Below are 25,246 nucleotides of genomic sequence, written 5' to 3'. Positions count from 1 at the left end.
TTCCTTGATCTTTTCTGCATTTAGGGAGTTTACTTTCCTCACTCTTCTTCACTTTATTGCCACTTCCTTTCCATTAGTGATCAATTTGACAATCAGAACCACTCATTGGTTTTGGTCCATTGACCTCTGGGTTATGAGCATGCTTCCTCTGCAGAGTTAGCTAATAACTCTCTTCTACATATGTTCATTTTAGAGTCTAAGAAACTATGAGGGCTAAAGCCATAAAACTAAAGCTGAGATGAAGATTTGGTGAAGATGTGTAATCTGCAGATAGTGGTCACATATGTGAATTACTAGGCCCCACTACCAGACGTTATCACCCATAAAAATAAAATACATTTGAAAAGTTTGTCAAATAGAGGGTTATCATAAACATCAAGCGACCAAAAGCCAGGATGTGAGATTAGCAAAAATGTGATCAACATTTGCAAACAGTAAAATATGTTACCAAGTGTCAGTTATGGTAATTTTCATAGTTTTCAGGCTGTTCCCTCAGACACTTACCTCTGAAGCATGCTGACCCGTTAGTGGTGAAAGATGAGCAAGGTTTTCCAAGATGATGTTTGGCTGTGATTCAGGTATTGAGGGGAGTGTTGCTTCTAATAATATTTCAATTTAACCGAGTTAAGTGTTGGGCAAATACCAAGATAGGCATCACTTATCAGGAGCAAGGGAAACTGCTGAGCATCGATATCAGGCGGTGAGAGGGTGAAAAAAAGATAAAGGCAGACAAACCAAATTCTGTTATGTTGTATTATATTCTGGCTTCCACACAAGGTTATCAGGCGTCATTCTTTCACCTGAGCTGGGAAACAGATTAACATCCCATCGTGAGAACACAGCAGCGCCAATCCCATCAACCCCCGACTTCCTGTGCCCATTATGCTTGATAACAGGAGAGGGAGGAGCGGAAGAGGATTTTTTTTCATCTGATGAATGGCAGCTCAATTTTACATTTGCAAAATGAGAGCGGACAGATATGATGGCAAGATGTAAATGCATGCTTGCTTAAGAGAGAACAAAGTGAGGAAGAGTCCAGGATAACTAACCAACGTGGAAAAAAAGAGGCAGTTTCAGTTCCACTACATTTTTTTTGGCAGAAATAATCACATTTGCTGAGTAACCCAAGTGGCTGCTGTAGCCGCTGGGAGCTGAAGAGCAATTTTAGGCTGGCAGCTGTAGTGATTAATGTGGGAAGTGACATTAAAGAGATTTTTGAAGAATTATATAAACACACTTATAGTAACATCCAGGCAGGGAGAGAAAGATCATCCCTGGTGTTGGGCTACAGCACATTGCTGTTCAGCAAGAGACTCAGATGGAAGACTTTTTTGGGGTTTAAAAAAAACAACCAACACTCTATGTCAGTGTTGTACTACAGCATCAAATAACATCTTTATGTGGAATATATTTCGTTATAGATAAATAATGCTCACAGATTTTGTTAACGAGCCATGATTACAAGTTTTTGTATATTAACCTGTTATTTGAGAGCTAATATGAGCTGACATCAACATACTGTCAAAGCTCGACAGCTTCTATTTAAGATGCGCACTAGCCGGGTATGGACTCCTATCTTTCAGTATGGGTAAGAGAACAATTCAGTTCATCCAACCATTCTCTTCCCCTTATTTTTATCATGATCACAGGGTGCTGTGAGGCAACAGTGCTAATCTGTTCAGTTCAATCCAATTCTTTTTTATATAGCGCCAACAAAGGTGATCAATTGCAGGTATACAATGAGAAGACTGATGATAATTAAAAACATGGGGCAGACTAAACACAGGGCATAGTAGTGAGGGTAGTGCAAAAGATCATTAAGCAAAGTACACAAAGACAGACAATAAAACTCTGGCATACACAAAGACCTGTAATGACAGGAACATCTTACACTAGTGACATCTGTGAAAGGTGGCACAATAAATAAATCGGGTGCCTTGCCAAAAAAAGTAAAAGGAATGACACATCACAGTAGTTTTAAAAACGGGAAATTAATGCTCCACTATTGCATCTATTGGCACAATTACTGCAGACAACCATCTGACAGAAGAATGCCAAGAGTAGTTTGACATTTCTTGCTATATTATATTTATGTATGGATGCAATAAAAATAATCCAATAAAAATGAATCCCATAAACATTTACTCTCAATCTCTGTTAAAGCCTATAAAGACGTAAGCTGTAGTTGATCTGCTACATGTGGGAACCTCCTGACTGTCCGTGATGGCTGGTGCTGAGTCATACAGCGGACAGCAGATGGCAACAAAAGACTACAATCTGAGAAACCATTGTATCATTGTATGTGTTCAGTTGAGTAACACATCAGTATAATGTGTAGATGGTGTTATGTATGTAATTTTAATGTTCACAAGTAGGGATGGGTATCGTTTAGGTTTTATCCGATACCGGTGCCAAATCGGTACTTTTGAAACGGTGCCGGTGCTCAAATGGTGCTCAAACCGGTGCTTAAAGAATGGAGAACACAAAATTGGTCCAAAAACCTCTCATGTTCAGCTGTTTTTTGTAAAAATATAACAATGTTAGCCTTTTCTGCAGCTATGGGGCATATATGGTATCACTCTTGGCTGGAAGCAGTGCTTAAACAATGGAAAAAAACACAAACTTTGTCCTAAACCTCTCATGTTCAGCTGTTTCCCACTTTTTCTTTGGTCATTTTAGCCTTTTTAGCCAGGGTGAAGGGAGTATCTGCCATCAAACAAGAAGACAGCAGCATGTAGCTATGATGATGTTTGCTAGTTCACCTTACATGCATTAATGTAATAACGTGGTTAGCCTACTCAACGTAAATTAGCTACTCACACAGAGAAGAACGGCTGCTGCCACCATCATCCGTCATCATTTCTGCTACACTGGCAGGACTAGGGGCCAGGACTCTCCTCTTCCTGTTTTTGGGGGATGTTGCATAACAGGCAACCCACCCGCAGTAGATATCATGATATCATTGACATTAGTACCATACACCGTGAGTTAAGGAATGACTGTAATCACAGCATTGTACTGTGAGACAGTGAGAGATGATGAGGCACCCTCTTCTCAGTGGCCACGCTTTCAGTGATCAGGATGTCCATGTCCATGTTCTTGACAGAGAGCCACGCTGGTTTGAGCGGGGAGTTAGGGAGGCCATTTACATGAACAGTGAGTGACCATCTCTGAATTGATGAGTGGGCCTAAGCACAGGTACACACTGGACAGGCTGCCAATCTGTCACAGGGCTAACAAAGAGAGACTGACAACGATTTACACCTATGCGCAATTAGAATCACTAACCCACTAACTGCATGTCTTTGAACTGTGGGAGAAAGCCAGGTGCCTGGAGGGAACCCAGGCAGACATGGGGAGAACATGCAGTCCACACAGGAAAGCCCGAGTCAGATGATGGATTTGAACCTTCTTGCTGTGATACAACAGTGCTAAGCACCATATCAGTGCCACCCTGCTGCCCTCATTTATCATATTGGATGTGTCTGTCATCCAGTTTTTTTAAATATATGAAAATAATGCATGCAGAAATAGAAGGGGGCTGCAATATTTGTTCAACACAATACAGACACCACAGAGGCAAGATACAGGACAAGAAAGTTCAGACAAAAACACAGATAAGGTTTGTGTGTTATTAGTTTATTTTACATAGTATTTTGTGCATTTTTAAAACTGTATTTTAATATCACAGAACATGAAACTTGCTACATGGTGTGTCGATAGAGTGGGAACACTGATCATTAAACACTTGACACAGTGGGGTTTGCATATTTTCTTTGTTATATGGGCATTATCTAATCAGGTGAATTCTGGCTGATACAGTTAAAAAATTGTTCTTTACTTGACTGGTGGGAGTTTTTAAACTTAAAGCTGCATGTAATCATATTATTTACCCATGTAGACAACAGAAAAGATTTAAAATCTTTGACACAGTCTCACTGCAGTGTGTGTACCATAAATATTTAATCTATTATCTATTATTTATTTTCTATTACCTTGAAAACAAAAGTCGTGCTCTTACACGTTTGTGTAAATAAATTTCTCATCCTGATTTACATTTCCCTGAATGCAATGCAAATACTCGTTTCCCAGTCTGATCTCATGCAAAATATGAAATCGTCAAGTACAGTAAATGCAATTGCTGGACAACAAGTCACTTACACTGGAGATGAGAAAACTACATTGGTTTTGATTGGTATTGGTAATTTTTTTATTTCAACATGTGAACAATATACAAGTACATTTAGAAAAGAAATAAGAGAGAGAGAAAAATACTATACAAATTACATACAAAAAAACATTCTGATTAATTTACATGTTGAAAGGGAGTGGGAAGAAGTATACACTTATTTAATCCCACCCCTTTGCCATAAATTATCAGTGAATATTTAGTCAGCTTCCTTACTGATATAATTTGTAATAAAAATAGTGAACAGATTTTTGATATACTATATACTATAATATCACATCATGAATTTTTTGTTTGTTTGTTTGTTTTTAAATAGAGACATTCACTTAATTTAAATATTTTCCTTTTCTTTATAGATCGAGAAGATCATATTTTTATAACTCTTTTTGAACAGTTTTATGTTTGGACATTGCTTTAATTCCATATTCAGTTTGTTCCATAGTTTCACTCCATGAACAGAAACAAAAAAGCCTTTTCTTGTAGTACGTACCTTCATTGTTTTGAAGTTACAAAAACCCCTTAAATTATAACTTCCTTCTTTCAAAAAAAACATACTCTGAATATTACCTGGCAGTTCTTTATTTTTTGCTTTGAATAGAATTTGTGCTGTTTGGAATTTTCTTTCTTTCGTTTTCTTTTGGTTATTATTTTTTTTATAGTATTTTGTTATTTCTAACAAACCAAAATAAACTGCTCATTGATTTAGAATTAAAAAAATATTTAGGATTAAAATAAAATAAAATAAAATAAAATAAAAGGTTGCTGCTTTTTTTTTTTTTTAACCACACGGTTTTCTTTTTTTGACCACTTAATTACTAGAACTTCATTACTGTAATGGTCTTTCTATTTCTGTTCTTTGTTCAGTCTATTATGTTAGGCCCATACATATTAAGTACTGTGTGTCAGTAGCAATATTAATCTTGTATACAGAGTCTTATTTTGGGAAGGGGCTCTGTGTCATTGCCAAAAATCTATTTGTGCCAGAAAACATTACAATGCATTCAAATATAAAAAAAACTGAACTTCCCTTCACTTGAGAAAAACAAATTAAAAAAAGCTATTAACTATTAACTTATTAAAAATTTCCCTTGGAGAAAACAAAAAAAGATTAATACCATTAAACACACTTTTACCCCAGTTTTTGTACATGAGGTCACTTTTCAAGAAAAAAAGAAAGTTTTAATCTATACATCTGATCTGCTTGTGTGTCAAGTTGCACTTTCTCTTCCAGACATGCCAGCCAGCTCCTCATCCTCCAACAACTCTCTCTCTCAGCCACCCCCTTCCCTGATGATGTCTAACCATCTATTATACATCAACTGCTTCACCACCAGACCCGGTTCTTTCATCTTAATGGCATATCTTTGCTTCCACATCCTCCTCTTTCCTCTTTGCATCCTCATCCTCTATCATGGTCTTCAGCAGTGGTGGAGAAAGCGCTGCACCTCCTCAGCAGTTGTAATAAGTCACTCTGACAGCTTCACCTATCATGTGGTTGTAATGGAGCTGATTTGTAACTTTGGATGTATCTTCACCATTTATGGTATCAATTCATATGATTCCAGCATAATGTTTTGGGGGTTGGCTCTTATTACGTTCACCTGGTTAGGAGAGACATTCTTCCATATCCTGACATCTGTGGAGCGCTATCTGGCTGTGCTTTATCCCATCACCTACGTTAGTCTGAAATATGAAAGAGGGGTCAGAATCAGAAATATCTGCATTGTCTGCATTTGGCTGCTTTGCTGTGTGGGGACAGCTCTGGTAGAGGTAACAGACTTGCTCGTAAACCTAATGTTTAGCCTTGTGGTGTTATGTTTTATCATCAACTCCTTCTGCAGCCTCTCTGTTCTCTACGTTTTAATACGTCCAGGTCCAGGAGAACAGAGTTCAAACAGGGAGAGGTCAGTCAAACTCAGAGCATTCTACACTATTCTGGCCATACTGGGAGCACAGGTGGTGAGGTTTGTGGGGGGTCTATCTTGGGGTGTGGCCAACATGTCAGGAGGAGCAAATGCGTGTATCATAGATGTATCCAATATGTGGTTTAATGTTCCCAGCACTCTGGTGTTACCTTTGCTGTTTCTTTACAGAGAATCCAAGTCTCTGTGCTTTAAGAACAACAGTCAGTGACTCAGAAAATTGAACAGGAGATTTTTGACTTTTAACATCTGTGTATTTGTGCTTTTTAATGATGCTTTAACTGAAACTGATGATTAAATCAAACTATGCATTTCCAGCATAGTGATTGTTTAAATCCAGAAAATAACAACCCTTAAGACTGGACTTTATAAGCATACACTCAGACTCATAGCACTATTCATTAAATGCTAACAACTTGATCCTGATGTAATATAGAAATGGGATCCATTGTTGTGCTGTCAGGGCCCTCAATACTGTCATTCCTGCCACTTGTTTCTGAATCTTGTCAGAACAATGGTCAGATTTTATGAGTATATGTCAGTCTCCAAGACGGCGTCCTCCACCTAGTAGTAGGCCACCTCATTCAGCGGTGCTCAAGATTAGAAGTTTTTTCACGTTAGCATAGCAATAGAAACATTTGGAATGATCCTGCTTACTTTTGTAATGTTATGAGATTGCTTTTAATTTTAAGAACATAGAAGAATTGGTTAGTGCTAAGAAATAATAATACTTTCAATTAGAAAACATCCTTTTATTGAGCCAAGCACGTTTGGTGTTTGCCAGCTCAAGATAGCATTGATATACTAAAGAGTTTCTGATTCTGTGTCCCTGAAATGTTTCATCACCAATAATCCAAGTGAAAGAGAATTCTCAGCTGATTGCAGGTTTCCCCAAATTTAGAAATAGTTGAGTTATATAATAAATTAAACTCGCTGTTTGGCCATAAGCACAGCTTCATTAACATTTAGGGACATTAATCAATGGTTATTCATTAGTTGCCATGAATACAGAAAGTTGGGGAATAATTGCCATCATAGCAATATAAAATGGTGAAAGACGTATTCTTAAGCCTTTATTCAGTGGTGATCATTTGCTTTTTACACGTCCAAGGATCAAACGGACATTCCACCCTGTTAAGGATGCATTCATCCTCAACACTGAAAGGGTGGCCACTGGCCTGTGGAGCACCTTTTCCATTAGTAAATAGTCAGATTGACTCAGCATAGTTCTGAATGGTTTTCAGGGTTTTCCATTAGGTCAAACTATCAAGTAGTTTTTAAGTACCTGCTTGCACAGGGTTCCAAGTGATCCAAGCAGGTACTAAAATGTGACATCGTCAGACTGCATGCCACTGCTGGGCTGGTCAGTAGCGTAACTCAGTGAGTTATGAGAGCATCTCATTCACGGAAATTAAAACCGCCTGCTGTGATCCCTGTGTTTGACGAAATGTTCCAGACCGAGAAACAGGCATATTCTTGCCTCGACATCTGCCTTTTTTGTAGCATTTGTATCACATATTTATTATGTCGTGGGATGCTTAGATGCGTTGCTCTGACGACAACCATGCATGTTAGGTAGTACTGGATTGTAATGGAAAAACCAGTTGATCCAAGTCGAGTCATGGTAATCTGAGAAGGTACTAATGGAAAAGGGCCTTAGGTGTAACTAGAAAGGAGAGTACAGATTTCTGATCCATTTCACATGTCTACGGTATCTGAGTTGATCTGTGTTTATCAATGGTTACCATGAATGATAATTGTCGAGATTAGACATGAACTGGGAGAAAGACCAGGGAAGGCAGTAAATGGCCTCTGCATGAGACTTACAGCATTTACATGAGTCGCCTGCTCTACCCAGTAAATTAAGCATGTGCCACCAGCATATATTTATTGAACGGTACTACATGGCATTGTTAATGTATTTGTGAGATCTGTCTTAATAAATTGAAATTTTAAAATCGTTTATAGATTTATCTGAACACTATTTTAATAATAAAGTTATTCATAAAATAAAAAATAAAGAATGAAAATTAAGTCTGTGAAGGTTCTCAGTCATCCAGGTCATCGTAGTCAAAGGAGCTTGCAAAGAAAAGCGTCTGGACTTCTTTAAATTGCGTGAAGACGTTTCACCTCTCATCTGAGAAGCTTCTTCAGTTCTGAACTGACAATGAAAATTAAGATTCATTAGAATGATAATATCCAGATTTCTTGCCTTTAACCTTAATGCCAGGCTTTGAAATGGTTCCTGTTTTTTTGCTTTGTTGAATAATGTTATTTTTTGATTAATATTTACCTTTGATACCAGGTTCCTGTAAAAGCAAGTTACAGATCATTATTTTACTTCTCTTACAGTATATACTCATGATTACACAACAAAGAAACATGGTTTCCATAAATGTACATGCTTTGTAACGTTTTTGAACATGTTAACCTAAAAAATTAAATACAAAATACCATCAATAAAATGTGATTCTTATTGTGATGTATCACCACATTGATGTATCACCGCAGGTATGTTTAAAATAAAGTCCACATCCACAGAAACACCCACATAGCACACCATGAATACTTTAGTTCATACTTGATTACACATCACTCTGCTTCTTTCTGTCCTGTTAGAATAAAAACAAATAAAAAGACCAACATGTGGAGTGAAGTATGCATTCGAATGAAATAATGAAACACTTTACTGACACTAATAAATGTTATATGAGTATAATGCGCACACTTTGTACTTTTTCTCTCTTTGTATAAGGTTCTGTAAATATCTATTAAGTTAAATCTGCTTTACTTTATTTGTATTTTACATAATAGATTTGTTTCTTGTCACTGATGTACATTAGACTCACTACTTGGATACGACAAAGGAGAGACACAAATGGAAGAAGCCCAGAGAAAAAAAAAACACTGGCAAGGTTGATATTGTTAATGCTTTAGTATCAGCATCATTTGAAGTACATGCCAATGTGAATGAATTTTTTGAATGAATGAATTTGAATATCTGAACATTTTCTGAAATAATTCAGTAATGTTTATATTGTAAAAGTTTTCAAAGTGAGCTCTTATGAAAAAAAAAATTAAAAGGGCATCATGATTATTTTACACATAGAGATCAGTTTACTAGTTATGTAACAGCAAGTGAAGACAATTGATGAAGAGAAGTTGGAGGATTGGAAAACATGGTATAAACTGTGGGCAGGATATGTTGTGTAGGTGATGCTTAAGTTCCATTAACGGAGATGAAGACAACTAGCAGCATTTCAACATGCCTTTTCTCATGTGTGTGTGAGAGGACTGAAGTGCAGGACTGAAGGTTATCATGGTTTGTGACTTCACTGTAAATAAACATATATAGCACTGAGTGCTGAGATGCAAGTGGGGAATGACTCTCAGGGATCCAGAGGGATAGGGAACAGACATCTGGTCTGAACAGTCACTCAGGCTACATCCAAAACTGGATATTTTTGTAAACTGAGTGTGGTGGGCGTGGCCTGCGGTGCCATGCAGGGAGGGCGGATGCACCTGCACGGCATCCTTAATCACGCCCACCAAGTTAAAATCACGAGGACTCAGGGGTTGGGGGTTTGTGTTGTGGTGAGATGTCAATAAAGATGGCTCTGAATGATACTCCGTGGTCCCGCCGTGCCTTATTCTCGCCACATTGGTGCCGAAACCCAGGAGGCGCCACGGCGGGTCCTTATCGGAGCCAGGGTAGGGAGGAGCTGGCCCAGCTGGGTGGCCGACATAATGGCCACCCAGCGGGAGCAGGTGGCGGAGGTGCGTCGCTAACAGGAAGAGCTGCGGAAGGAGAGCGAACGCCACCTGGGGAGGATGGCGGAGCTGGCAGCGCTGCTCCAGGCCTGGGCGACCTCGATGCCGCCACCCCCACCGGGGTATACTGACGGTGGGAAAGCGGTGGAGGAGCGGTGTGGGGCACCTCGGCAGCCGGAGGTGGTGGACGAGTCACGCGGGGGTCTGAGCCTGCCTTAGGAGGAGGAACAGCCGGGTGAAGGGCAGCTCCTGCTGGGAGCGGTGGAGGAGCCGCTCCAATCGGAGGGGGAGGACGAAGTGGGCGAGGGTCTGCGCTGGCTGGTGGGAGAGGAGCCGCGGGTGGGGGGCTCCCCGGCCTCAGTCGGGCGATGGGGGTATGTGGTGGGCGTGGCCTGCGGTGCCGTGCAGGGAGGGCGGACGCACCTGCACGGCATCCTTAATCTCGCCCACCAAGTTAAAAACACGAGGAATCAGGGGTTGGGGGTTTGTGTTGTGGTGAGATGTCAATAAAGATGGCTCTGAATGATACTCCGTGGTCCCGCCGTGCCTTATTCTCGCCACACTGAGATTTTCTGTTTTCATTTAAAAAAATAAATAAAATCCCGTCTACATGTGCAGTTTTCAAAAAAAATATCGTCATCCAAGTCAAACGCTGTCAAGAACATTTTCAAAGCAACAGGTGGTGTCTGGATTTGGGTTGTGAGAGTGTCTGTGTCGAATGTAGAAGCCACGTCTAAAGTTCACTCTGACGCCTCTTTGGAAATGGAGGGACAGTAACTGCATGTTTATATGCAAGCGTGTAAAAAATGCAGGTAGCAAGGTTAACAGTGACAGTATTTTGACTGTATCCGACATTGTAGAAATCCATCTCTTGTAAACAATAATGTGGTGCACAGTGTGATGTCAAAAAAGTTGCACACTTTGATGTTTTTCCATCAGGTTGAAAATGAGACTTTCCCTCGCAGCCAAGAACCCCCCAAACAAAAATAGAAAGGGGTCGTATTAGCCAATGAGTACAAAACTCAAGGAGCAAATATCACTTAGAATGAAATGAGAATAAAAAAACCCTAACTAACTAAAACCAAGCTAAAAGTACCAGTTCAAAACAGGTCCAGAAAAGTCCACAAAAAGCACTGGAGCACATGAAATAGTCCAAAACAGAATGTTCACAAAAAGGCACTGAAGCTCCACATCACACACAGTTCAGGCGGCTGGCCTGGAGGTTGATGGCACAACAGTTCATATTAGTGTCATTCAGAGGGGCAACCCAGCAAGTTCGGAGGCCAGCCGCATGTAAGATGGCGGCAACACAGTTCAGGAGGCTGTCTGTACTGGTAAAGATGCCCAGCTGATGGCCTGGAAAGTGGCCAGCGACGGTGAGGTGCTGGACGTTCACGTGCAGGCTGAGAAAGACTGTACAAGGCAGGACCAGACAAGCTACTCACTTCTGGCTGGGATACAGCTGGACCAGACGGCAGCATGGTGCCTGCAGATGGTAGCACGGTAGCCATAGATGGTTGAGCTGGCGCTGATGAATGAATGAATGAATGAATGAATGAATGCTTTATTGGCCATATGCAGGTTGCCCCACAGAGGAATAGGACCCCCCCCCCCGACTTACACACACAACAAAGACATCACATGGGAATACAGTCGGAGATCGGCAGCGTTGCAGAGAATAACACTGAAAAAATTACACAACAATGGGAAAAAGTACAAGAGGAAAAAAAGAGACCTCTTCACACGCTGGGCAACCTATGGGAGGACAGCATGAGAACAGGAAACAAAAAAACTCCTCTGCACAGAGAGCACATTAATGTCCACAGCACAACATTAGAGCACATGACAAGCCACAGGGGATGGAAAGGGGGGTGGGGGGTAATCCGAAGGAACACAGCAGTTGTCCTACACCATGCTATCATTTCAGCGCGGTGCGCAGACCCGCTGTCTTCCCCCACAGGAAACAAGCATCAAAGGCGTTTGGAAGGGAGGGGGATGAGTGCGTGCTTATCAGTGTAAGTGTGTGTGTATGCGTGTCCAGAGTTCAGCGGAGACAGTGTCCTTCGCTCTATCAGGCTAAGTAAACAGTCTGCCAGCCAACCCAGGTGGCCTTCATGGGACGGGAAGAATAGTCATCACACAGTCGTTATCAGGGAGTTGTTTTGGTGGGCTCCAGCCTTGGGCCTAGCAGCTGGCGCCGTGGTGTCCAAATGTTGAATATTGTTGATTTCTCCTTTGTGAGCAGCTCGGATTTAGCACTCTGACACTGGTCCCTCGATCTCCCGTTGGAGAGCCGCGAGCCTCCCCATGATGGTATCAAACTTCTGTTCCAAGGTGTTGTCAGTCTTTTGATTCTGAGACCTCACAACTGCAGTGATCCGTTCCGCGATGTTTTCCAACTGTCGCTCAAGGGTGTCATTTTGAGCAGGCCTTTCTCTGATGTTTCCCCTCATACGCTCAATGGTGTTGTTTTGAGCCTTCACAGCAGCTGTAAGCGTCTCCAAGGTGTTGACCATATTACGTTCGTTGTGAGAGGTCGCGCCTCGTCCCGTCGCTTCGAATCCAGCGGGCAGCCTTGTGGGGGTTTGAACAGCCGGTTCCGCTCTCTTATTTCTCTGATAAACCAGGGCTAAGCCAACGCTGATCAGCATGAACCCTGTTATCATGGTTCCGAATAGCTAGATATCTTCAGCGTCCTCGATCGACAGTCCCGCCAGGCACACGGTCCTCCAGTTCTGCCACCCGTCCATCGTGTAACCGGCAGGGAAAGTCCCTCCAGGGCACTCAGGCTCTCCCGAGCCCCGACTTCTCGTTGAGAAAAGGGTGTCAATAGCAGTCAGAGACCAGTTGATCAAATCCATAATTCTCTTCTAGGTTTTAGAGAACGACAGTGAGAGACTGTTCCAGGGAAAGTAAATGCACACAAGACAAGACAAGGACATAGAGGCTAAGCAGGGAAGATAAGGGTGAGGAGGAGAGGAGAAAAGAAAAGTAGAGGTTGTAGTGGTTGCTGTAATGATGGTTGTAGTGGTGGATTAGCAGGTGGCTGACCTAGTTCTCCCGAGCCTCCAGTACACGAGGGAACCTGCTGGATGGGCTCACCTGAGCCTCCACCAGAGACGGGGATGGGTGCAGGCACCTGCCAGACACTAGCTGCTCCAGCGCGAGTAGTAGGTACGGAGGTGTGCTGTGTCCGTGCTGGGCTCACCCTGGGGACTGGCATGGGTGCTGGATCAGACTGGACACCAGTGACTCCCACCAAAGGAGGAGGTATGGTTGCTGGAGTGAACTGTTTCATGGCTGCTGTCACCCTGGGAGCCATCTCATTGGCCATCTTTTGTTGATGAGGATTTACGTGAAAAGTGAATGACCATCTCTGAACTAAGGAGGAGGCCTAAGCACAGGTACACCCTGGACAGGCTGCCAATCTGTCACAGGGCTCAGGGCTCTAGAGTCCGACCAATTTGGTCGCAAATGCGACCAGATTTTTCAGTGGTGTGACTAAAAAAAAGTATTTGGTTGCACCTGTGCGACCAACTGTTCGGGTAACAAAAAAAAAAAAAAAATCTGCAACCTTCCCTGTGGTCAACAACAGACACACATTATGCCCCTATCGTGGACTAAACCAATCAGAGATAGTAAGGGGCGGGACCTCTCTGATTGGCCGTGGTCCAGTTGAAAGTGCAGGTGGAAGTGGGAAGTGAGTAGCTTGAATAAAGCGATATCGATTCATTAAATCCTGAATCGACTTTTAAATATAACTGTGTTTTGCCAGAAATGCCAGATTCTCAGATTAAAGCTCACAAAACCATTTCAACAACAACCAAACAGCAAATGAGAGCAGGTACACGGATTCCACACAAAGACGTGGAATCTTTGTGTGGAAAGATTCCACGTATCCAGACCGACGCATCAGAATCAGCTTTGTCTTTCTCGGCTTTCTCACCCGACGGCCCGCAGACGGACACGCTGTCGGAGCTCGGCGATTCTGCGTCGGGTCCGCGCTGTGTTTACGTCTTTTTGCGCTGATTCTGAGCTGCAGGTTTTGTCTCTCCAACCAAAATTCGCCGAGCCAGCAGCAAAAGAAGCAGCAAACTGCGCTTCACATTTGATCAATGTCGTCATGAATTTTGCTGTTTTCCTTCCACGACTATTAAAATCACACTTCATGCACAGCTAGCTCTCTCTCTCTGTACTTCAAGAACAGTTTCCCTTCTCCAATCTCTGTTTTCTGTATTATTCATTCGCTTATTACCCACCAGTCTACCGTTGTTTACAGCGCTGTCGGCTGCTGTGTTTTTCTTTTCTTTTTTTCACTTAAATGACCTCAGACAAGAAAGCCTAATTTCTGTTGTTCAATACTGAAGAAATTTAAACTTTATATGCAGAACATTGTAGAATATTTTTAAGGTTATCTGCTATAAAAAGCCAGACCAGGAAAATCTCCTTCATGTTTTTCTGTGTTTTATTCTCAGTTACTTTCACACAAAGGCATCTGCTGTGATGCTCACAATTCTGATGCTCACAATTCTTTGCCCATGGCAAAAAGTTAGTCTAGAGCCCTGGGGCTAACAAAGAGAGCTAGACAACCATGCCTATGGGCAATTAGAATCACTAACACACTAACTGCATGTCTTTGGACTGTGGGAGAAAGCCAGGTGCCTGGAGGGAACCCAGGCAGACATGGGGAGAACATGCACTCCACACAGGAAAGCCCGAGTCAGATGATGGATTTGAACCTTCTTGCTGTGATACAACGGTGCTAAGTAGAGCTGGGCGATAGAACGATAACGATATGTATCGCGATATAACTTTTACTCGATAGAGAAATTAAACTATCGCGATAGACTTCGCCGCTCTTGTCCTCTTAAAAAATAAAAAAAAAAGGTCAGCCAATCCAAATTCAGTAGCGCAGAGCCGAACCAATCACAGCCGCAGCGTCACGTCGCGTGACTTGTTACGTACAGCACAAGTGCCAAGCCGCACATGTGTTTGTTTGGGAAGCAGCCAGCGGGTAATGGAGGAAATGAGTGTGCCGACTAGAAAAATCAACCGAGCGTGACCAAAGAGAAAACAGATGATGGTTCCAATGCCGGAGAGATTGTCGAACGGAAGAGCCATAGAAGTTCCGTAGTGTGAAGGTATTTCGGCTATTTCAAGTCTGACAAAAAAACAGAGTAGCTTGCACTGTAAATTGTGCCGAAAGCAAGTCTGGAAATACAATAAACTGGTGCATGCGTCACACTGTGCGCCACGTTATTGTTTCGGTGAAATGAATTTCTACAATACTGTTAATTCTACTCTCTGCAGTGTTTAAATGCTTACATATACACAGTTACTGTCCGTCCACACATACGACTCGGTTCTGCTTCTATGCCCCAGCTTTGTTTACTTTTTCCCACCGAGGCTTCTAGACTTCTGATTGGCCAACATTTCTGCACGGTTAGGAATCTAGCGCCACCTGCTGCTTTGGCATGTTCATAGCAGCGTTTTCCTTCATTTCTGCCTTTATGTGTGGACGGGATTATTTTTTAAAACGAAAAAGGAAAATCTCCGTTTTCAAAAATACCCGTGTACGTGTGGACGTAGCCTCAGTCTCTGACTGGAAGCGCTAATTCGTCATTCGGCTTTTGTCAGACTAAAGTAACTGTTAAAACTGTTTGAAAAGCTCAGCTATACAACAAGGAGAGATTGAGAATTTCCTTTTAGTTCTCAGTTTATTTGATATTGACAAAAGTTAGTCAATTTTGTCTGTTCTTCTGTAAAACAAACTAAGATTTATTTTTAGAATTAATATTTTGTTTCTAAGTGGAATTGACAATTTAGTAGTCTGTTTCGTTTGTTCTATTTTGAAACTTAAATGCTTTAGCGGCTGCCTTTTGTGTAGTTTGCAATATTTGCCTTTATTTATCTGAAAAAGTCTCATGTTCCTTAAGTACATCTACCCTGTTGAACTTATTATGGGAAATAAATATTTAAATAAAAACAAGCTGCTGATTATTTCACATTTTACTTGTGAGCAACGGCACATTTAAATCTTACAAATATAGTTATTTGGCTTATATCGTGATAGATATCGTTATCGCCTGAAATGAAAAAAACATATCGTGATATGAAAAAATCTCATATCGCCCAGCTCTAGTGCTAAGCACCATAGCACAGTGCCACCCTGCTGCCCTCAATTATCACATTGGATGTGTCTGTCATCTAGTGTTTTTTATATATATGCAAATAATACAAGCAGAGACAGAAAGAGATAGAGGGGGACTGCAATATTCGGCCAATACATCACAGACACCACAGAGGCAAGATACAGGACAAGAAAGGTCTGACAAAAGCACAGATAAGGTTTGTGTGTTATTAGTTTTACATTTTATTTTATTTTTTGCGTTTCCACATATAGCTTTGCAAAAACTGCATAAAAAGCACTTGCAGCAACAAAAACATAATATTCCAGAAACACGCTTTGCAGACATCAGCGTGAACCTCCGCCATTACCTGCCCGAAACCGGAAGTGATGTCATTTTCGCTGAAATGTAGTTTTTTACCATCAGGGCCTCAGGGCCTATACTGGTGTTCAAAGTTATCTTTGACTTTATGACTTTCTGTGTCTTTTCTGGGATGCTTAGGACTCATATTGCACTGCTGGAAATAGTTTATTTTGATGCACATGCTGCTTTTTTTGCAAATTTGCATTATAATATTTATTTTCGTTTTTCCTGCAGTATATAAAAATTGGTGTATTTAAAAAATAAAACTATGAAGACACTCAAAATAAATTTCCCGTGGTGGGAAACTTTTTTTGTATTTACAGTTTTGAGGGATAAGCCTCTTAAAATTCTCTAACTAGAAATATATGTTAAAAAAACAAAAACGATTTTCATTTTTTCTGTAGTTTATTGTGCTTTTCTTGCAATTTATGTAATTACTATGCACTTAATGCATACATATTATTAAAATTTGGGCTGTAATGGTCGTATTGATGTATAGCAACTTGAAATGCTCCCAATGCTCCCAATGAAATGCTCCCAAAAAAGCAAAATCGTTTTTTGGACAGCTGAGCAGAGAACCAATTCCAACAGTATTACTGAAGCCCATGAGCAGCCTGGGATGGTGGTATAATGCAGACCTCAATGATACGTGGCAACTAGAACAACTAAGGCAGAATTTATGATCTCAAGCGGATTAACAACACTGCACTGAAGCTCTGGTGCTTCCAGTTTGGGATGGTACCCAGACCACTGTGGCCATTGACAGTGTAAGATAAGATAAGATAAGATAAGATAGAACTTTATTAATCCCTCGGGTGGGTTCCTCTGGGAAATTCGACTTCCAAAAAAAGCACAGCAACGACCAAAGTTACAGTTACAGAACTGTTATATATATATATATATATACACACACACACACACACACACACATATATAAATACAGAGACAAATATAAATAAAATATACAAAGGGGATAAATAGAATAAATAGGAATAAAAAATAAAAATACAAGTGAATTGCACATTTCAAGTATTGAGTCTATTGCACTGTTGACTATTTACAAAAAGTATTGCACAAGGTATTGTACAGTGAGGTGAAGAGGCACTACAGCTTAGTTGTTCCCCCCTCCTTTGTCCTCCTGTTTCCCCTCCCTCTCCCCTCCAGAGAGGAGTTAAACAGTCTGATGGCGTGTGGGACAAAGGAGTTTTTAAGTCTGTTAGTTCTTGTCTTGGGGAGAAGCAACCTGTCACTGAACAGACTCTTCTGGTTGTTTATGGCCGTGTGCAGAGGATGCCCAGCATTGTCCATAATGTCCATCAGTTTCTTTAATGTCCTTTTCTCTGCCACTGTCACCAGAGTGTCCAGCTTCATGCCGACCACAGAGCTAGCCCTCCTGATCAGTTTCTCCAGCCTGGATGAGTCCCTCTTTGCTGTGCTGCTCCCCCAGCACACCACAGCATAGAAAAGTACTCCAGCAACCACTGACTGGTAAAACATCCTCAGGAGCTTCCTGCAGATGTTAAAAGACCTCAGCCTCCTGAGGAAGTACAGTCGGCTTTGGGCTTTTTTATACAGGTGCTCTGTGTTGCATGACCAGTCCAGTTTATTGTCCACCCACAGCCCGAGGTACTTGTACTTGTTGACCACCTCCACCTCCTCCCCCTCTATCTGAACTGGCAGTGGACCTTCTCTGGACCTCCCGAAGTCCACAACCAGTTCCTTAGTCTTTGAGGTGTTGAGTTGCAGGTGGTTTGTGTGACTCCATGCGACAAAGTTCCTCACCAGACTTCTGTACTCCTCTTCTTGATCATCCCAGATACACCCCATGATGGCCGTGTCATCTGCAAACTTCTGAATATGGCATAATTCAGAGTTGTAGCAGAAGTCAGAGGTGTACAGGGTGAAGAGAAGAGGGGACAGCACAGTTCCCTGTGGTGCTCCTGTGCTGCTGACCACTGTGTCAGACGTGATGTCCTTCAGCCTGACGTACTGTGGTCTGTCGGTGAGGTAGTCGGAGATCCAAGCCACCAGGCAGGGGTCCACCTCCATCCTGTTCAGTTTTTCCTGAAGCATACAGGGCCGGATGGTATTAAAGGCACTGGAAAAGTCAAGAAACAGGATCCTGACCGTGCCTTTTCCCCCATCCAGGTGTGAGTGGGCTCTGTGTAGGAGGTACAGGATGGCATCCTCCACTCCGACACCCGCCTTGTATGCAAACTGTAGTGGGTCCTGGGCATGTTGTACCTGTGGTCGGAGGAGGTTGAGGAAGAGCCGCTCTAGAGTCTTCATAAGATGTGACGTCAGTGCCACCGGTCGGAAGTCATTCAGCTCATTGGGCCGGTTCTTTTTGGGGACCGGGACGATGCAGGATGTCTTCCATAGGGCGGGCACTCTCCCCAGTCGCAGACTGAGGTTGAAGACTCGTTGTAGCGGCTCCCCAAGTTCAGCAGCACACGCCTTTAGCATCCTAGGACACACCTTGTCTGGGCCTGCTGCCTTTCTGGGGCGAAGCTTCCTCAGTTGTCTCCTGACCTGATCCACTGTGACACTGGGAGATGTTTGGGAGGAGGGGAGGGGGGGAGATGTCTTGCTGCTGAGAGAGGGATTGGAGGAGGGGGGTGTCATGGTGTCAGGAAGGGGGGGAAGCGAGGGAGGCAGGAGAGTGGGGAGAGGACTCTGTAGTGAAGGTGAGGGTGAGGGTGGGGGGGTTGTGGGCTGGTCAAACCTGTTGAAGAAGTTGTTGAGTTCGTTTGCCTTCTCCACAGTCCCCCCCACTGTGCTTTTCTTGGTGTTGTGGCCTGTGATGGTTTTCACACCATTCCAGACCTCCCTCATATTGTTCCTCTCCAACTTCTGCTCCACCTTCCTCCTGTAGGTGTCCTTTGCTTCCCTCAGGCAGCGTTTCACCTCCCGCTGTGCTGCTTTCATCTCCTCCTTCACTTTGCTCCTGAAAGCCTTCTTCTTCATGTTGAGGACAGCTTTGACTTCCTGTGTTACCCACGGTTTGTTATTAGGATAACACCGTACCGTCTTAGCAGGGGCGACTGTGTCCACACAAAAGTTGAGGTAGTCTGTAAGACAGTGTGTCGCCCCCTCTATGTCCTCACCATGTGGGCTCAGGAGCACATCCCAGTCTGTGGTGTCATAGCAGTCTCTCAGAGCATCCTCCTTTTCTGGGGTCCATCTCCGGATGGAGCGCGTTGTGACCGGCTGCCTTTGGATGAGGGGTGTGTATTGTGGCTGTAGGTAAACCAGGTATGAGGTCTTACTCAATCATGCCAATCGACTAGAGAGGCTATAGAAAGGCTATGTTAAGAAGTGGCTTGGACTTCCCAAATGCCTCAGCAATGTTGGAATCTGTAGCGATGGGATACTGTCATTGCCTATCCCTGGCCTGGTAGAGGAGTTTAAAAGTGCAAAAGTGAGGCTTGAGATGTCCCTAATGGACTCCCAGGACCCCATAGTGAGAGGCACTGCTCCCATCCTAGCAATGGGGAGGAAGTGGACCCCAGCCACATCTGTTCTACAGGTCAAATCTGCTCTTTTGGCACTGTGACGTGGTGGGTCACGTCCAACAGGGTATGGAGGACCACAAGAGCCACGCACATCGAAATAAAGAATTCTGTGCTTAAATAATGAATTGTAGAATAAATTCTGCATTTGTAAATTCATTTTTGAATTCCAATTTAATAAACTTCATTTTAAAAACCTTTTTTCGAATTCCACTTTAATGAAGGGATTTTCAAAATGGTGATTCCACTCCTCATTTCAAAATCCATTTCCCTTTTCTGTTCGCTCAGGGATTAACATTTGGATTAGCAATTAGATTAGCAACTTCATTCTTTAAAAAGCATTTTAAAAAGCATTTTGAAAATCACTTTATTAAAGTGGAATTTGAAAAAGGTTTTTGAAATGAAGTTTCCCCCAAGCCGCCAGACTCCTGAACACTCAATGACTGGACTGACACACATGAGAAAACAGTACAGAAAATAAGGTAGTTCACCTCTTTCGCTTCAGTAACTATTTACACATGAAAAGTATCTACAATCTATTTACAAAACTCAGCATTCCTCAGGGAGCACAAACACAAAAGTCATCAAGGGTTTTGGAGGCCAAACACAGGTCTGCGGCCCTAGGACAACTGCTGGAGAGGGTTTTTCAAATCAGCCAGTTGATCAGGAAACAAATCAGAAGCCACCAGCTCTCCAATCAGGAAGGACCTGCAGAGACTTAAAGACACAGTAAATACAGAACAAAATCTAGCCATCATGGTCCACAGCCTACAAATATGACAAACATCTCAGAAGGGGCCACAAACCACAGCATGCCTTAGCTTTAAACTTTGAAAGTGAAGTAAAATACCTGCTCTAGAGCATGGTGAAATACTATGGACAGCTTTTAAATGTTCCAGGGAAATATATAGCAGTTTTAGTGGGACAAAACATTTCATCACTCATCCAAAGGACTTCTTTAGTCTCAGTTACCTGCAGGTTTCCCCTACTTTATAAATGACACATTTGCTTAATGACCAAAACTATCACAACTGAATAACAATGGACTGTGAGGTCAGTTTCATGGTTGTTAACTTCAGGAAGAGCTCAATGGCCCACACCCCACTACACCTCAATGGATCTGATGTTGAGATGGCAAATAGATGTTCCTGGGTGTGCACATATCAGATGACCTCCCCTGGACCCTGAACACCACCACCATCATGAAGAAAACCCAACAACGTCTTCACTTTCTTCTGAAGCTGAAGAAATCCAGTCTCCCTCCTCCCATCCTTACATTATTTTTCCACAGAACCACTGAGAGCGTCCTCTGTTACAACATCTACATCTGGTATGGGAACAGCACTTTGCCGAAAAGACGTATCTGCAGCAGATAGTGAGGACAGCAGAGAGGATCATTGGAGGCCCTCTCCCATCCATCTCCCAACTCTACGACAAACACATCATCCGACATGCAAACAGCATAGTGAAGGACACTTTCCACCCCTCACATGTACTGCTATGCAGGCTGGCAGGAAATGACCCAAAAGCAGAATCACAGAGGCAGAATGCAAACTCAAAACAAGACATACATGATGGAATAAAACACAAGGATGGGAAACAAGGCACAAGGAGTCATACAACTGTATAAACACAGTCACACAGAGGGCAAAGATACAAGGGGAAGTCTAATAAACAAATCTAAATAGAACCACCTAGGTATTACAGAATAACTCCAGACAAACACAGTGGACTTAAACATAAATCATAATACAAAAGGACAGTATACACAAGAAAACACAAAACACTGGGTAAAATGACCCAGGACCATGACACGGTCAGATGATGGACTTGAACCTTCTTGCTGTGATATAACAGTGCTAAGCAACATAGCACAGTGCCACCCTGCTGCCCTCATTTATCACACTGTCATCCAGTTTTTTTTTTTTTGTTTTTTTTTATATGCAAATAATACATGCAGAGACAGAAAGAGATGGGGGGACTGCAGTATTTGGCCAACACAATACAGACAGCACAGAAGCAAGATACAGGACACTAAAGTTCAGACAAAAACACAGATAAGGTTTGTGTGTTATTTATTTTACATTGTATTTTTTGCATTTTTTAAATTGTCTTTTAATATCACAGAACATGAAACTTGCTACATAATGTGTAGATAGAGTGAAAACACTGATCATTAAACACTTGACACAGTGGGGTTTGCACATTTTCTTTGTTATATGGGCATGATCTAATCAGGTGAATTCTGGCTGATACAGTTAAAAAAAAATCTTTACTTGACTGGTGGGAGGTTTTAAACTTAAAGCTGCATGTAATCATATTAATCATATTATTATTATTTATGTAGACAACCAAAAAGATCTAAAATCTTCAACATAGTCTCACTTTAGTTTGTGTACCATAAATATTTCACCTATTATTTGTGTTTCTTGATAAAAAAAAAATGTCATCCTCTTACACATTTGTGTAAATTAATTTCTCCTCCTGATTTACATTTCCCTGAATGCAATGCAAATATGATTTTGCTGGACAACAAGTCTGGAGACAACAGTTTCAGGAACAGATTTTTTTTTTATATGTCAATTGCATCATTGCCTGTTACAAAAAATACTTTTTTTGTTATAACAAACAAAAACAAATAGCTGATTGATTTAGATTTTTTTTAGATTAATATACAAAGATTTCTTTGTTGCTAGGGCGACATACTTCCTAAATTTTGCGATTATTTAATTACTAAAATCTCATTTCCGTAATAGTCTTTCTATCTCAGTACTTTGTTCGGTCTGTTATGTTAGGCCCCTATATTAAGTACTGTGTGTCAGTAGCAATATTAATCTTGTATACAGAGTCTTATTTTGGGAAAGGGCTCTGTGTCATTACCAAAAATCTATTTGTGCCAGAAAGCATTACAATGCATTTAAATATAAAACACCGAACATACCTTCACTTGAGAAAAATGAAAAGGAAAGGAAAAAAGGAAACTCTTAAGTTATTAAAAATTCATCTTGGAGAATACAAAAAATAAAATAAAACTCCCCCCCCCCCCCAAAAAAAAAATCACCATAAATCACACTTTTACCCCAGTTTTTGTATCAGTGGGGATGTCACTTTTCAACAAAAAAAGAAAAAAAACAAAAGAAAGTTGCTTCTCTTTCTTTTCCAGACATGCCAGCCAACTCCTCATCCTCCAACAACTCTTTCCCTCAGCCACCGCCTTCCCTGGTGATATCAAACAATATCATCAACTGTCTGACCACCAGACCCGGTTCTTTCATCTATACAGCATATCTTTCCTTCCACATCCTCCTCTTTCCTCTTTGCATCCTCATCCTCTATCATGGTCTTCAGCAGTGGTGGAGAAAGCGCTGCACCTCCTCAGCAGTTGCAATAAGTCACTCTGACAGCTTCGCCTATCATGTGGTTGTCATGGAGCTGATTTGTAACTTGGGGAGTATCTTCACCATTTATGGTATCAATTCATATGATTCAAGCATAATGTCTTTGGGGATACCTCTTATTATTTTTGCCTGGTTAGGAGAGACATTCTTCCATATCCTGACATCTGTGGAGCGCTATCTGGCTGTGATTTATCCCATCACCTACGTTAGTCTGAAATATGAAAAAGGGGTCAGAATCAGAAATATCTGCATTGTCTGCATTTGGCTGCTTTGCTCTGTGGGGACAGCTCTGATAGTGAATATGTATGTTCTTCTAAAGGTGATGTTTTTCCTTGTGGTGTTATGTTTTATCATCAACTCATTCTGCAGCCTCTCTGTTCTCTACGTTTTGAAACGTCCAGGTCCAGGAGAACAGAGTTCAAACAGGGAGAGGTCAGTCAAACTCAGGGCATTCTACACTATTCTGGCCATACTGGGAGCACAGGTGGTGAGGTTTGTGGGCGGTCTAGCATGGGCTGTGGCCAACATGTCAGGAGGAGCAAATGCGTGTATCATAAATGTCTCTAATATGTGGTTTAATGTTCCCAGCACTCTGGTGTTACCTTTGCTGTTTCTTTACAGAGAATCCAAGTCTCTGTGCTTTAAGAACAACAGTCAGTGACTCAGAAAATTGTACGTATTGAACAGGAGATTTTTGACTTTTAACATCTGTGTATTTGTGCTTTTTATTGAAGCTTTAACTGAAACTGATGATTAAATCAAACTATGCATTTCCAGCGTATTGTTTGTTTAAATCCAGAAAATAAAAACACTTAAGACTGGACTTTATAAGCATACATTCACACTCACAGCACTATTCATTAAATGCTAACAACTTGATCCTGATGTAGAGAAACAGATGTGTAACAAATATGTTGATATTAAGTTTTATATTGAGTTTCATCTCAACTTTTGTCCATCATTTGTGCAAATCATGACTGAATTAATATAGATATGGAATACATTGTTGTGCTGTTACAGCCCCCAATATTGTCATTCCTGCCACTTGTTCCTGAATGTTGTCAGGACAATGGTTAGATTTTATGAGTATCTGTCAGTCTGCATATTTCCTAGGTGGCCTCTTCCATCTAGTAGTAGGCCACCTCATTCAGTGGTGCTCAAGATTAGAAGTTAGTTTTTTTTTCACGTTAGCATAGCAATAGAAACATTTGGAATGATCCTGCCTTTGTAATGTTATGAGATTTTATTAATTTTAAGAGCGTAGCAGAATTGGTTAGTGCTAAGAAATAATAATATTTTTAACACATAATTTTATTAAGCGAAGCACATGTTTTAAGAGGGTATTTGCCAGCTCAAGATAGCACTGATATACTAAAGAGTTTCTAATTCTGTGGGTGAAATCCATCTAGTAGTAGGCCACCTCATTCAGTGGTGCTCAAGATTAGAAGTTAGTTTTTTTTTCATGTTAGCATAGCAATAGAAACATTTGGAATGATCCTGCCTTTGTAATGTTATGAGATTTTATTAATTTTAAGAGCGTAGCAGAATTGGTTAGTGCTAAGAAATAATAATATTTTTAACACATAATTTTATTAAGCGAAGCACATGTTTTAAGAGGGTATTTGCCAGCTCAAGATAGCACTGATATACTAAAGAGTTTCTAATTCTGTGGGTGAAATGTTTCATCATCAATAATCCAAGTGAAAGAGAATTCTCAGCTGATTGCAGGTTTCGCTAAATTTAGAAATAGTTAAGTTGTATAATGAATTAAACTCGTTGTTTGGCCATAAGCACAACTTCATGATCATTTATGACCATTAATCAATGGTTATTGATTAGTTGTCATGAGTATATGTTAGGTAGTACTGGATTGTAATGGAAAACCAGTTGATCCAAGTCGTGTGGTAATCTGAGAAGGTACTAATGGAAAGGGGGCTTAGGTGTAGCCAGACTGGAGAGTACA

The 25,246-nt window shown here is 41.4% G+C and overlaps 2 protein-coding genes across 2 annotated transcripts; both read left to right on the top strand.

Moving 5' to 3' along the window:
• Nucleotides 1–5,422: 5,422 nt before the first annotated feature.
• Nucleotides 5,423–6,322, top strand: LOC147335052 (uncharacterized). Its single transcript, XM_086287444.1, has one exon. It carries the CDS (start codon nt 5,423–5,425, stop codon nt 6,320–6,322), a length of 900 nt encoding a protein of 299 aa, XP_086143570.1.
• Nucleotides 6,323–22,800: 16,478 nt separating this feature from the next.
• Nucleotides 22,801–23,944, top strand: LOC147335051 (uncharacterized). The gene has a single exon (XM_086287443.1). It carries the CDS (start codon nt 23,051–23,053, stop codon nt 23,942–23,944), a length of 894 nt encoding a protein of 297 aa, XP_086143569.1. The 5' UTR covers nt 22,801–23,050.
• The last annotated feature ends 1,302 nt before the right edge of the window (nt 23,945–25,246 follow it).

The sequence above is a fragment of the Aulonocara sp. 'chitande type north' Nkhata Bay genome, linkage group LG3 (assembly GCF_057382095.1).
Source record: "Aulonocara sp. 'chitande type north' Nkhata Bay isolate Kocher_YH1m ecotype deep benthic linkage group LG3, A_spYH_male_GT1.1, whole genome shotgun sequence".
Taxonomy (NCBI): Eukaryota; Metazoa; Chordata; class Actinopteri; order Cichliformes; family Cichlidae; genus Aulonocara; species Aulonocara sp. 'chitande type north' Nkhata Bay.
The sequence above is the reverse complement of the archived record's forward strand: the minus strand, read 5'-3'. Positions and strand labels throughout refer to the sequence as shown.